Raw genomic sequence first — 12,195 nt, 5'->3', positions numbered from 1 at the left:
CTTTAAACTTTGTGTTGAGCACCCATATTTTATCCTAAGTCATTTATGAAAGCAGGATCCTTTTCGAAGTGCTACAGTATTTGCAAGTATCCTAATTTATAGAAGTAAAAAAATTGCTTTCTTTAACTACATTAAAAAACTTTGTGCAATAAATTTCATACTTTTTCAGTTAGCCTTGTTTCGCAAGTACTCTACATGTTATTTATAAATAGTTAAAGTTATGCCAAAGTACAATTGAAAATTAACTTTTCTGACTTAACATACAGGTAGTAAGTTATATGAAAACCCAGTTGTTGCCAAAATGTTTTTATATTCCTTCTGTGTCATTCACGCCATACCAGTGGTACAATGCTTGCTAAAGTGTGCTACTGTTTTGTACCATATTTGCAAAACAGAATTTCAGTATCATGTAAAGTCATTTCCAACACTTATGCATCTTTATGAACAGTGCTGTCTTAAAGAGTCTATCACTTCAGTTCCTTCACTACCTCTGTGGCACTCTACCATGGATTAAACAAACCTGTGACCATTCGTGCTGCCCTTCTCTGTATATGTTCAATATCCCTTGTTAGTCCTCTCTGGCACAGGTCCGACACACTTGAGCCATATTCTAGAACTGGTCGCACAAGTGATTTGTAAGTAATCTCTTCTGTAGACTGATTGCACTTCCCCAGTATTCATGACTGATCCCCATGATGCTTTCAAACTATCCTCATTTACAATACTCACAGCGGGTCAGTAGTGCATTTATCAGCACAGCGGTCTAAATTGAGGCTTCCTATAAACCACATACCATGGTGACTCATCAATATTCTTTCTGATTACTGCATCAAGGAAAGGGAGGCAGTCACCCTTATTTGCCTCTGTCACAAAGTGAATATTTGGGTGGATGGAGCACAGGAGTTTGAGAATGACATGCTAATTTCCACTGTAGTTAGACCACATAAAGCTACAATATTTTAAAACTGTGTACTCAATAGCTCGTTGCTCAAACTCCTCCATCAGGTTGGCGACTTTCTCTCTTCAAATGATTTCCCTCAGATTTCCAGGTTCAAATTCCCAATTTTTCTGAATGTTTTTTGTTGTGTGTTGGAGCAAGATTTACTTCCCTAGTTTTCAACGCTGCATGTGAAGTTTTTTTCAGTTGCACTGTCATTTATTAGTAATTATTCCACTTTCAACTAGGACTGAAAATAAAATATATAGGAAGCTGATGATTTTTGTTGTTAGTCGAATATATTGTGAGGTTTAATTGCAATAATTTCTAATACACAAATTTAATATATTTTACTCTAAAAACTTCATTTACTCTGAGAAAACTCATACAGTCTAAAGTCAAAATAGAAGAGTAGGCATGTCACAGCATCCAACACTGTGAGAAAGTCAGCAAAAATACTGGTTTCCACTAAAATTTATAAAACAGAACCAAAGTACAAATACTCAATACTAACTTACCAAAACATGTGTCTTCAAATAAGGACCCATATTTACATATTTTTAATTAAAACATGCTTCTGTGAGAAAGATGAACTCACTGGTCTCACACACACATCACACACTGTCACTCTCACAATCGTGCACTGGGAAACTGACCTTGAGTCAAAAACCCACTGACAATAATGAAGATTCCTGGGATCAATGAACATGCTATTGTAAACATAGTCAAGCAAAACACATTACAAGAATTCAGTGCACTTTGTAACAGGTGTAGGACAGTACAGAATAAATGCCCTCCTCTATATGAATTTGAGGTATACAAGGTTCTGTGTACATGTGGTAATGTCTATAATGAAACTAAAAGTGTGATACTAGCCTGAAGGAACACAAAAATCTTTCCTGGTTAGGAAAAGCTGACAAATCGGCTGAAGCAGAGCATGCTCCTCAGTCATGAAACCATGAAGAGAAGTCCACCAAAAATAAATATTTGATCTACAGTGAAAAACTACTATCCACAGCTATATAGAAAAGCCACCAAAATGTATAAACATGGGGACAATTTTAACAGAAAAGAAGAAGCCATGACAGTTGGTGATATAGAGACAGAGTCTCTATAGAATCAATAGATAATTTTTACCTTTGACACCAATTATCTCTGCAGATCATGTATAAATTACCAAGCCCCCTTTTCACAGTAATCACCTCTCTCTTCAGAGGTGGTCCTGGGACCACTGACTCTGCCAATTGATGTCCAATGCAGCTCTGGTTTAGGAACAACGAAGTTTCATGGACCATGACCATACAATCCAGAAATGTCACCAGCAATTAAGGCAACTGGTCATGAAAGCCTTCATTGTAATTTAATTCACTTCTTCTTCTTACATTACTCAAGTCCACAACTGATCATTTGTGAAGCACAATCTTGAATGTATTTGTAACAAAAATACAAAGTAAATTTTTAAACAATGGAAAGTCCAGGTTGGAATATTAACAACCATGAAAAGGATAGATTGTTATTCACTGTAAAGATAACACACTGAGTTGCAGGCAAGCACAACAAAAAGACTGTTACACACAAACATTTTGACCAAAGCCTTCTCCACAAAAAAAGGTAAACACACACACACATTCACACACTGGCCGATCTGGCCAGACTGCAACTCCTGCACTGAACGAAAGCAGAAATCCAGAGTGGGGCAGAAAAAAAGAGAGGAATAGCAGGTCGTAGGTGGGTGGGTGGGTTGGTGGGTGGGTGGGTGGGTTGGTGGGTGGGTGGGTGGGTGGGTGTGTGGATGGGTTGGTGGGAGAGTAAATGGACCAGACTACTGCCACCTGTTGAGCGCTATTGGTTTCAGTGTCCACTGGTTTGGAGACTCTAGGGAGATCTAGGTCCTCGCGGGACACTTGGATCTCCACTTCATCCTCAGAATTGGAGCCTGCCAGAAGCAGCAATGTGTGGGCCACCAGGATATCTCTCTTCTTGATAGGTTTCTTCTTTCAGTCCTCTCATTTTTCTTATGGTTTCAAGGGCTGGGAGAGCGTCTCTGAGTTTGTCTCAGGAACTGATGATGATCAGGAAGCCCAATGAAGGGGACAGACGTAGTCTGGTGGCCCTGAAGGCCCACAGTAGGAGGCAGAACTGATGGGGATGCTGTTTTGATAAAGGGTGATGTTGTCATAACTGCAACACAGGATGACGTTATGTCTACAGTATTAAAATGGATTTTTTTTTTCCGCTTCTGTATACATCAGCCTATCCAGTGTCTTATATTCCATTATCTTACTCTCTTTCTGATAAATGGTGCAGTCTGGTGAAGAGAGGGAATGATGCTCTCCACAGTTGACACAAATGGGAGGATGGGCACAAAGGACATTTGTATGTGATGGACGTCCACACTCCCTACATTTGGTGTTTGTTTTACACCGAGAGGACATGTGCCCAAATTCCAAAATTTGAAGCACCACATTGGGGGAGGAAAATAGGGTTTAATGTCACTCTGGTAGACCATCAACTTGACCTTTTCAGGTGAGATATCACCCTTGAAGGCCAAGATAGAGGCACCAGTAGCAAACCTGTTGTCCTCAGGTCCCCTATACACATGCCTGATGAAGTGGACACCTCGTTGCTGTAGGTTAGCGTACAACTCGTCATTGGACTGCAAGAAGGGATCTCCATGGAATATAATCCCCTGGACTATATTTAAGCTCTTATGGGGGGTGATGGAGACCGGAACATCACCCAGCTTGTCACAGCAATGCATGCAACTGGACAGGGGATTCTGTTTGTACCAATACGACCCATTTCTCATTTTCGATATTCCCGCCACTTCTCTGAACTTTTCCCGTAAGTTCTTGACAAAAAACAGAGGCTTTGTTAGTAGAAAAGATTCCCGATCAGGCCTGTCGCAACCTAAATATTTGGGAGAATACATCTCACCTTGATCCTTACCCCTGTGTTCCCCCCATGGGGTAGCGAGGGAGGGAATGATTTGTGGTTATATCTGTCAGCATTAAATTGGCCTTTTCCACACTTAAGGGACTGCTGGGACCAGTCAACCAAGAACATCAGATAACTTCATGCACTTCACTGTGGGTCATCTGCCCCGATGCCACCCACTCAGATCAAGGGTTCTCCCCACGGATGCCACCAGCCACAGCAAAGGCCACCTGGTGCGATGACCGTTGTTGGGAGTCCTGATGCCGCAGGAAGATGGGCACCTGTTCCTTGGTATACGTAGGGAGTTTGCAGTTCAGGCATCAGCAGTGAGATCCCTGTGTTCAGGGGGCTACGACTAAGAGGGTACATGACGACCCCTCCCTGATGGACTGGCTACCGAGCTGGACATTGGGTGCAAAGATATCCAATACTGTCATGAGGGCAAAAAGAGGACAGCAAACAACAGAAGTGGATAATGTACCTCATAAGGTGTCCTCACCCAAATAGCTGGATTGCAGGTGGAGTTGCAGAGCCATAACAGTAAGAGGTGAAGAAGGTTTAAACACATGATGATATATGATGCACCATGTAGGGCACCATATAGGACACTTCGGAAAAACTTGGAAGGTGTGGAGGTCAAACCCTAGGCAGGAATACCTCAGGCCTATTCTGAATCCCAAACCCGCAAGGGATGGTATGGTTGAAGGGAGAGAAGAGTGCTGTCTGTCGGAGTGTTCAGGGATTAGAAGATGGCACTAAAAGGGTGCCAGGTTTAGCGTAGAGGCAGTGGAGGAGGGGTGTGGGAGGGGAGGGGGGGAGCAGGAGTGAGGAGCAGAAAAAGAGAAAAAGAGAGGAGCAGAAAAAGAGGAAAACAGAGGAGCAGAAAAGCAGAGGAGAAAAGGAGAGGAGAAAAAAAAGAGGCGGAGAAAAAAAAGAGGTGGAGAAAAAAAAAAAAAGAGGTGGAGAAAAAAAAAGAGGTGGAGAAAAAAAAGAGGTGGAGAAAAAAAAAGAGGTGGAGAAAAAAAAAAGAGGTGGAGGAAAAAAAAAGAGGTGGAGAAAAAAAAAAAGAGGTGAGAAACAAAAGAGGTGGAGAAACAAAAGAGGTGGAGAAACAAAAGAGGTGGAGAAACAAAAGAGGTGGAGAAACAAAAGAGGTGGAGAAACAAAAGAGGTGGAGAAACAAAAGAGGAGCAGAAAAAAAGAGGAGCAGAAAAAAAGAGGAGGAGAAAAAAAGAGGAGCAGAGAGGGGGAAAGACTGGGCAATGCACTGGCAAAGAGTGGCGCACAGTGAGGATGAGGGGGTGTGATCAGGGAGTTGGTGATAGGAGAGGGGGTGGAAACTGTTGGGTGGAGTGTAGGAACATTAGGTTATCACAGGTTGTGGTTGGGATAATTTCAGGAGTGGAGAATGTGTTGGGAGGTGGGAGGATTTGGGATGTGGGAGCATATGGCACAGGAAATCTTTTTGTGGACTAGGTCTGCGAGACAGTAGTTGTCTGTGGAGGCCTCGGTGAGCCTTTAAGCATACTAGGCAAGGGAGTTCTTGTCATTGCAGATACACCATGCTGGGTGACCAGGTTGTACAGAAGGGTTTTTTTTTGTGTGGAAGGAATGGGAGCTGTCAAAATGCAGATACTGTTGGTGATTGGTGGGTTTAATGTGGATAGCAGTGTTGATGGAGCCATGGGAAGGAGGAGGCCAACATCCAGGAAGTTGCACGCTCGGTGAAGGAGGACCAGGTGAAGCGGATGGGAGAGGTGTTGAGGTTGTGAAGAGATGAGGATAGGGTGTCTTCATCCCGAGTCCAGATCACAAAGATACCAGTAATGACCATGAACCAGACCAGGGGCTTGGGGTTTTGTATACAAACAATTCCATCGCACAGCCATGGGCATTGACATGGCACCCTCCTACACCAACCTGTTTACGGGCCACCTAGAGGAAATGTTCCTAGTCTCTCAAAATCCTAAACCTGGCCTGGTTCATGTTTTATGATGATATCTCCATGATTTGTACTCCTCATTCCTTCACAACCTGAACACTTTCTCTCTCATTCACTTCAGCTCATCCTCCTCAATGAAGTATGCCACCTACCTGGACATTGACCTCCTCTCTCTGTCGGCTCTATTCACACCACTGTCCACATTAAAACCACCAATCACAAACAGTACTGCATTTTGACAGCTCCCACCCCTTCCACATCAAAAAGTCCCTCCCACACAAGCTGGCTATGTGGGAATGGTTCATCTACAGTGACAAGAACTCTCTTGCCCAATATGTTGAAGGTCTCATCAAGGCCTTAACAGACAGCCTTCAACCATCTGCAAATAGATTTCCTATGTCATAACTCCACACACCCTCAAATCCTCCCACCACCACCACCACCACCACCACCACCACCAAGCAGCAGCTACACAGCAGCACCCCTCCATCATCCAGTACCATCCTGGACTGGAACAACTGAACCACACCTTCGTCAGGGCTACCATCATGTTCTGAAATGGGGAACATCCTTCCCACAATCCCTCCCAACCCTCCTAAAGTGGAGAATGTGTTGTAACGTGTTCTAGTCCATTCCTATGCCACTTCCAACCCCTTGTCAAAAGGATAATATCCCTGTGAAAGATCCAGGTGGAAATCTGCCCAATCCATCCACCCAGTACTTTCTATTCCTGTCTTGTCATAGGTTTATCCTACCCATCAGAGGCCAGGCCACCTATGGAAGCAGTCATGTCATATATGAGCTCTGCTGCAATCATTGCACAGTTCTTTATTATTTGTATGACTGTCAATCAGCTTTCTAAAAGGATGAATGGCCACCACCAAACTGTGACCAAGAGCAAACTGAACCACCCTATGACACAACATGCAGCTGAATGTAGCATGCTTGATTTAATAGCTGCTTCACAACCTGAGCCATCTGGATCCTCCCCTCCACAACCTACTTTCCTGAATTATGCATATGGGAGTTATCCTTATAATATGTGCTTCTCTCCTGAAATTATGCATCTCAACATACAATAACCTAATGTCCTCATACAAGAGTTTCTGCCACTTCTGCCCTATAATCGCATCCCAACTCACATTCCCTCACTCTCATTATGTACTGCTCTTTGCCAACACGCTCACCAGTCTTTTCTCCTCTCCTTTTCCACCCTCCCACACTCCACTCCCCCCTCCTCCACAGCCGTCCGATGTGACGTTTGGCAGCCTTGTCCTTACACCTTCCAGACACTGCTCACTTCGCTTTATAGCACTCTTCCACACAACCCTCCCTCGTACTCTGCTATCCCTTCCTCTTCCCTGCCTCACTCCAGAATGCTGCTTTCGTTCAGCACGACAGTTGCAGTCTGGCCAGAGTGGACGGAGATAGCAGTTGTGTGTGTGTGTGTGTGTGTGTGTGGGAGGGAGGGAGGGAGTGAGGGGGAGGGGGAGGGGGGAAAGAGAGGGGGTCGGGGGGCTCTGCTTTTGTGTGTGTGTGTGTGTGTGTGTGTGTGTGTGTGTGTTTTTCTTTCTTCTTTGAAGAAAGCTTTTGCCGAAAGCTTAGTATGTAACAATATTTTCATTGTGCCTGTCTGCAACCCAACATATTGTCTTTACAGTGAGTAGCTATCTAGCTTTCTCATAATTGTTGTTAAGTAAATTTTTTTCGTGAACAAACAGTCCAACTTTCACCAAAGCCTCCCACAACTCCCTGAAGTGTCCCTTACTTTCCCAGTAAATTTTATTCCCTGAGGATTCCCAATTTTCCAAACATGTCCCCACCCTGTCCATATAAAGATTAGCAACAATGAGGGACAACTGACTTCCTGTGAACACACTATCAGTCTCTTCATAAAACTGGATATTAAATAAAAAGTATGTGGCAGTTAACATGCAGGAACAACTTTAGTTCAGTCACTGAACTTAGCTTCAATTAGTTTAATAACTTGATCAGTGGGTCACACCAGCTAATAGCTACCACATCGAAATTCACTAAAAATTTTTCCTCGCATGGTTAAGTGTTTCAACTAACATGAGAAAATCTGGCATGAACTAATGTGCATCAGCTTATAAGTCTCACTTACTTCATCCTCATCCTTATCTTCAAGTGTGCTTTCTTCTTCATCACTATTTGCTTTCTTGTTTTCACAGAGTTCTAAAGGTCCTTTCACTTCTTCTTCCTTCATACGCTGTAGGCCAAATTCTGAAGGGTAAATCTGCAATTTAACAGAAAAATATATTAAAATATTTTTTTTTGTTAATAATTTTCACGCAGACGCAATGCAAATGTTCTGTAACTGATGGGAGTACAACAAAAGACAACTGTGCTTATATGCACACCTCTGTAACGTAAGGTCAATGCAGACAGAAACCGGTTTATATTAGGAATTACACAATTTACACAGCTAACTCTGAAAACTGTAACACTGTGAAGTAAGTATAAGTACTGGGTGCAATCTATTTGTTTATGTTTTTGTTGTTGTGATCTTCAGTGCAATGAGTGGTTTGCAGCAGCTCTCCACAACAGTAAACTGTGCGAGTTCTTTATCCCTATATAACTACTGAAGCCTACATCCACTTGAGCCTGCTATAGTGTTAGGTCCCTCTGTGCAATATTTAACCTCCCTTTTCTCCACCCATTATCAAATTGCTAATTCCTTGATCAACAGGATGTTTTCTATCCTTCCCTTAAATTTGTGTTACCCTCAATTCGATTCAGTACCTCTTTATCAGTGATTTGGACTACCTGTCTGATGTTCAGCATTCTTCTGTAGCATCACATTTCAGAAGCTGCTATTGTCCTCTTTTCCATACTGTTTATCCTCCAGGTTTCACATCCTTACAGGGCTACACAACAGAAAAGATTTCCTAACATCTAAATTTCGATAAATTTCTCTTTTTCAGAAATGCATTTCTTGCTGCTACCAGTCTGTACTTTATATCCTCTTTACTTCAGCCATCAGTTATTTTGCTGTCCAAATAGCAAAATGCATCTGCTATTTCTAATCCATTCCATTCAACTGATCTTCCAATTCCTCTACTGTCTCTGAGAGAATAACAAGGTCACTGGCAACTCAAAGTTTTTATTTCTTTTCCCTCCCCAAATTTCTCCTGGGTTTCCTTTGTTGCTTGATCAGTGAACACACTGAACAATGTCAGGGATAGCCAACACGCATGTCTCATTCCCTTCTCAGCTACTGCTTCCCATCCATATTCTTCGACTTTTATAACTGCAGTCTGGTTTCTGCACAAGTTGTATACAGTCCTTCACTTTCTGTAGTTTATGCAAGCCACCTTCAGAATTTTAAAGAATGCAATTGAGGTACATACAATGAGTGTCTCAGGAAGGAACGGTCAAAGTTTAGGGATATGACAGGAATGATCATTTGAAGCAAAAAAGTCCAGTAAACATGGGCTTAAAAAGCATACCTAGACAGCTATATCACTTCTTCATCTTTGATAATATGAGACAAATCTCTCCTATTGCAAGCTCTTTACTTTCCATATTCTGAGAGGTGGCAGTAAGGACCAAAATAAGAAAAAAAGCCTAGTAAACATGGACTCTAATGTGTATACCTTAAGAGTAATGAGCACTTATTTGTCTTTGCTACTGTGAAAAACACATCTCTTCTACAGAAGAGCTGCTCAAAGCTCTTACAATAACCAGACAATTTGTTCTTGATTGGTCCATACTACCTCCTCCGAGAATAAGGGAAGCAGCAGAAGAGATTTTTTTTTTCATAGAACTGAAGAGAAAGAAGTGCTCATAGTTCTTAACACATGTGTTTTACAGCCCATGTTCACTACATTTTTCTGACTCGAATGATCATTCCTGTGATATCTCTGAATACTGACCATTCCTCCTGGGGCATCCTGTAGAAATCATTTCATTGGAAAATTGTTGCACAGTTCAAAACATCTTCAGACCATCAACAGGGGTAGGGTAGCGTAACAGAATATTCCCTGTAACATCGATGTCTTCCCTCCTGAGCAACATCTGGTGAACATTTACAACTTTATTTTAACACATCTTATTTAATGCATATGAATATATGAAACTATTAAAATACTTTGTGTTGTTTACTGTTAGGGGCTGGGTGTACGAGTATGTGACATTGTATTTCTGTTGATACAGCAGTACAGGTCATTACATCTTTGCCGGCGGCCACAGCCCACGGCAAGATTCTGACTAAATCATCAAGAACCTTCTTGCACATTAATATAAGGAATATGTCAAGAATATATGTAATGAAACATCATTACATGTTTGAATTCCACAATATTATGTTCTTGCAGAGACTACAGGTAGCAGACATGACATGACATTGCGCATTGCTACTACTATTATCTATTGCAATAAAAACAATCTCAGGGTTGATGAAGTATTAAAATTTAAATTGAGAGGAGTATTTATGTTACCTACAAACCCTTTTCTAAAGTGCGTCAAGATAAAAGATCAATTATCATTCAATGTTTGAAAAATTATATAATTAAAAAATGCATCAAAATAACTTCCAGAAAATATAAGAAGAATTATATTGTACACAACTGATTCTGAAAAATAAAACATTCAGAAGCAATGATCTGCAACACACCACAATAACAGGACATTAGAAGAGCAGGCCGCTAATAAGGGATTTGGAGGTGGCGTGCAGGTACGCCCAACAGCACCCTCTTTTGTTTGACTGGACAGCAATGCTCAATGCGTGTGGAGCCGACATATGAAGCAGAAATGTGTGAACAAGTACAACTATTCCTCACCAACATCACAGGGTGGAATATAGGCATGTGAGTGCGTTTGAATGGGGTGGAGTGATTGGTCTTCTAGTGTTCTGTCGTTTCGTGACACTGTGGTTTGTACGGGACACACTGCTTCAAAAGTGAGTTGTATGCAGAACCAATGGAGAGAAGGGGAATGTACACAGTGCCGACTGGGTACTGGACAACACAATGTGACCACAGCACAAGACAACTGCCATTTTGTCCACTTGGGCATAATGGACAGAACACCATCGTCCACAGGGCTGTCGCAACACTGGATCACTGCAACAGATGTGGACACATCTGTGTCGATGATTCAACGCCATCCTCTGCAAGTTGGACTGGTAATGTGTCGGCTTTCATTGAGCAGAACTCTCTAGCAATGAAGCACGCGATCTCGTCTCCTGCATCTGAACAGCTACTGCCATTTCATGCCACGACATCTAGCAGCTCTGATTGCAGCATGTGGTGGCACTACTCCGTACTGGATTTCCACAGTCACACTGCATGTACCAGTCTGTATGTTAATCATTCGTGTAGTTTCATGTCCCTAATCTGTGGAATAAATATCACAGTGATAATATATCTCAGTCTTGGTGTTCCACTTTTTCCAAACAGTAGTGTACGAGAACAATGGAAAAGAAAAAAAATGTGTTAGATAATCATCAGTTTGGCTATAGGAAAGGTATAGCCACCAGAGGGGCTGTTCAGACATTGCAGTTGATAACGGAAGCAAGGCTAAAGAAAAATCAAGACACGTTCAAATGATTTGTCAACCTGGAAAAGGTGTTTAACAATGTCAAATGGTGCAATATGTTTGAAAATTGTGAGAGAAATACGGGTAAGTTACAGAGAAAGACGAGTAATATACAGTATGTACCAATACGTACAAGAGCCAAGAAGGAACAATAAGAGTGGAAGACCAAGAACGAAATGCTCAGATTAGAAAGGCTGAAAGACAAGAATGCAGTCTTTTTACCCCTATTTTTCAATCTGTACATCAAAAAAGCAATAATGGAGATAAAAGAAAGGTTCGAGGGTGGGATTAATATTCGAAGTCAAAGTATATCAATGATAAGATTTGCTTCCTCTATTTTCTTCTATCTTTAGAAGATCACAGGATCTGCTGAATGGAATGAACAGTCTGATAAGTACAGAAAACAGGTTGAGAATAAACCAAAGAAAAACAAAAGTAATGAGAAGTAGTGGAAATGACAACAGCGACAAACTTCATATCATGATAAGAGCTCAAGAAGTAGATGAGGTTATGAAATTCTGCTACCTAGATAACAAAATAACACATGACGGATGGAGCGAGGAGGACATAAAAAACAGACCAGCACTGGCAAAAAGTGGCATTCCTGGCCAAGAGAAGTATGCTACTATCGAACACAGGCCTCAATTTGAAAAAGAAATTTCTGAGAATGTATATTTGGAGCACAGCACTGTGTGGTAGTGAGTCATGGACTGTGGGAAAACTGGAACAGAAGAGAATCAAAGCATATGAGACATGGTGAGAATCAAAGCATATGAGACATGGTATTACAGAAGAATGTTGAAAACTGAGTGGACTTATA

General features: G+C 41.8%; 1 protein-coding gene across 3 annotated transcripts in view; it reads right to left on the bottom strand.

Moving 5' to 3' along the window:
• LOC126210435 (ESF1 homolog) overlaps positions 1-12,195 on the bottom strand; it is a 75,385-nt gene that overhangs the window by 42,947 nt on the left and 20,243 nt on the right. For all 3 annotated transcript variants that reach the window (XM_049939669.1, XM_049939668.1, XM_049939670.1), the window contains exon 4: positions 7,942-8,073. In XM_049939669.1, coding sequence (XP_049795626.1) covers positions 7,942-8,073 — 132 coding nt within the window. The remainder of the gene's footprint in view (positions 1-7,941; positions 8,074-12,195) is intronic.

This window comes from Schistocerca nitens, chromosome 10 (genome assembly GCF_023898315.1).
Source record: "Schistocerca nitens isolate TAMUIC-IGC-003100 chromosome 10, iqSchNite1.1, whole genome shotgun sequence".
Classification (NCBI taxonomy): domain Eukaryota; kingdom Metazoa; phylum Arthropoda; class Insecta; order Orthoptera; family Acrididae; genus Schistocerca; species Schistocerca nitens.
Note: the sequence above shows the minus strand (reverse complement) of the source record. Positions and strands in the feature narration are given on the sequence as shown.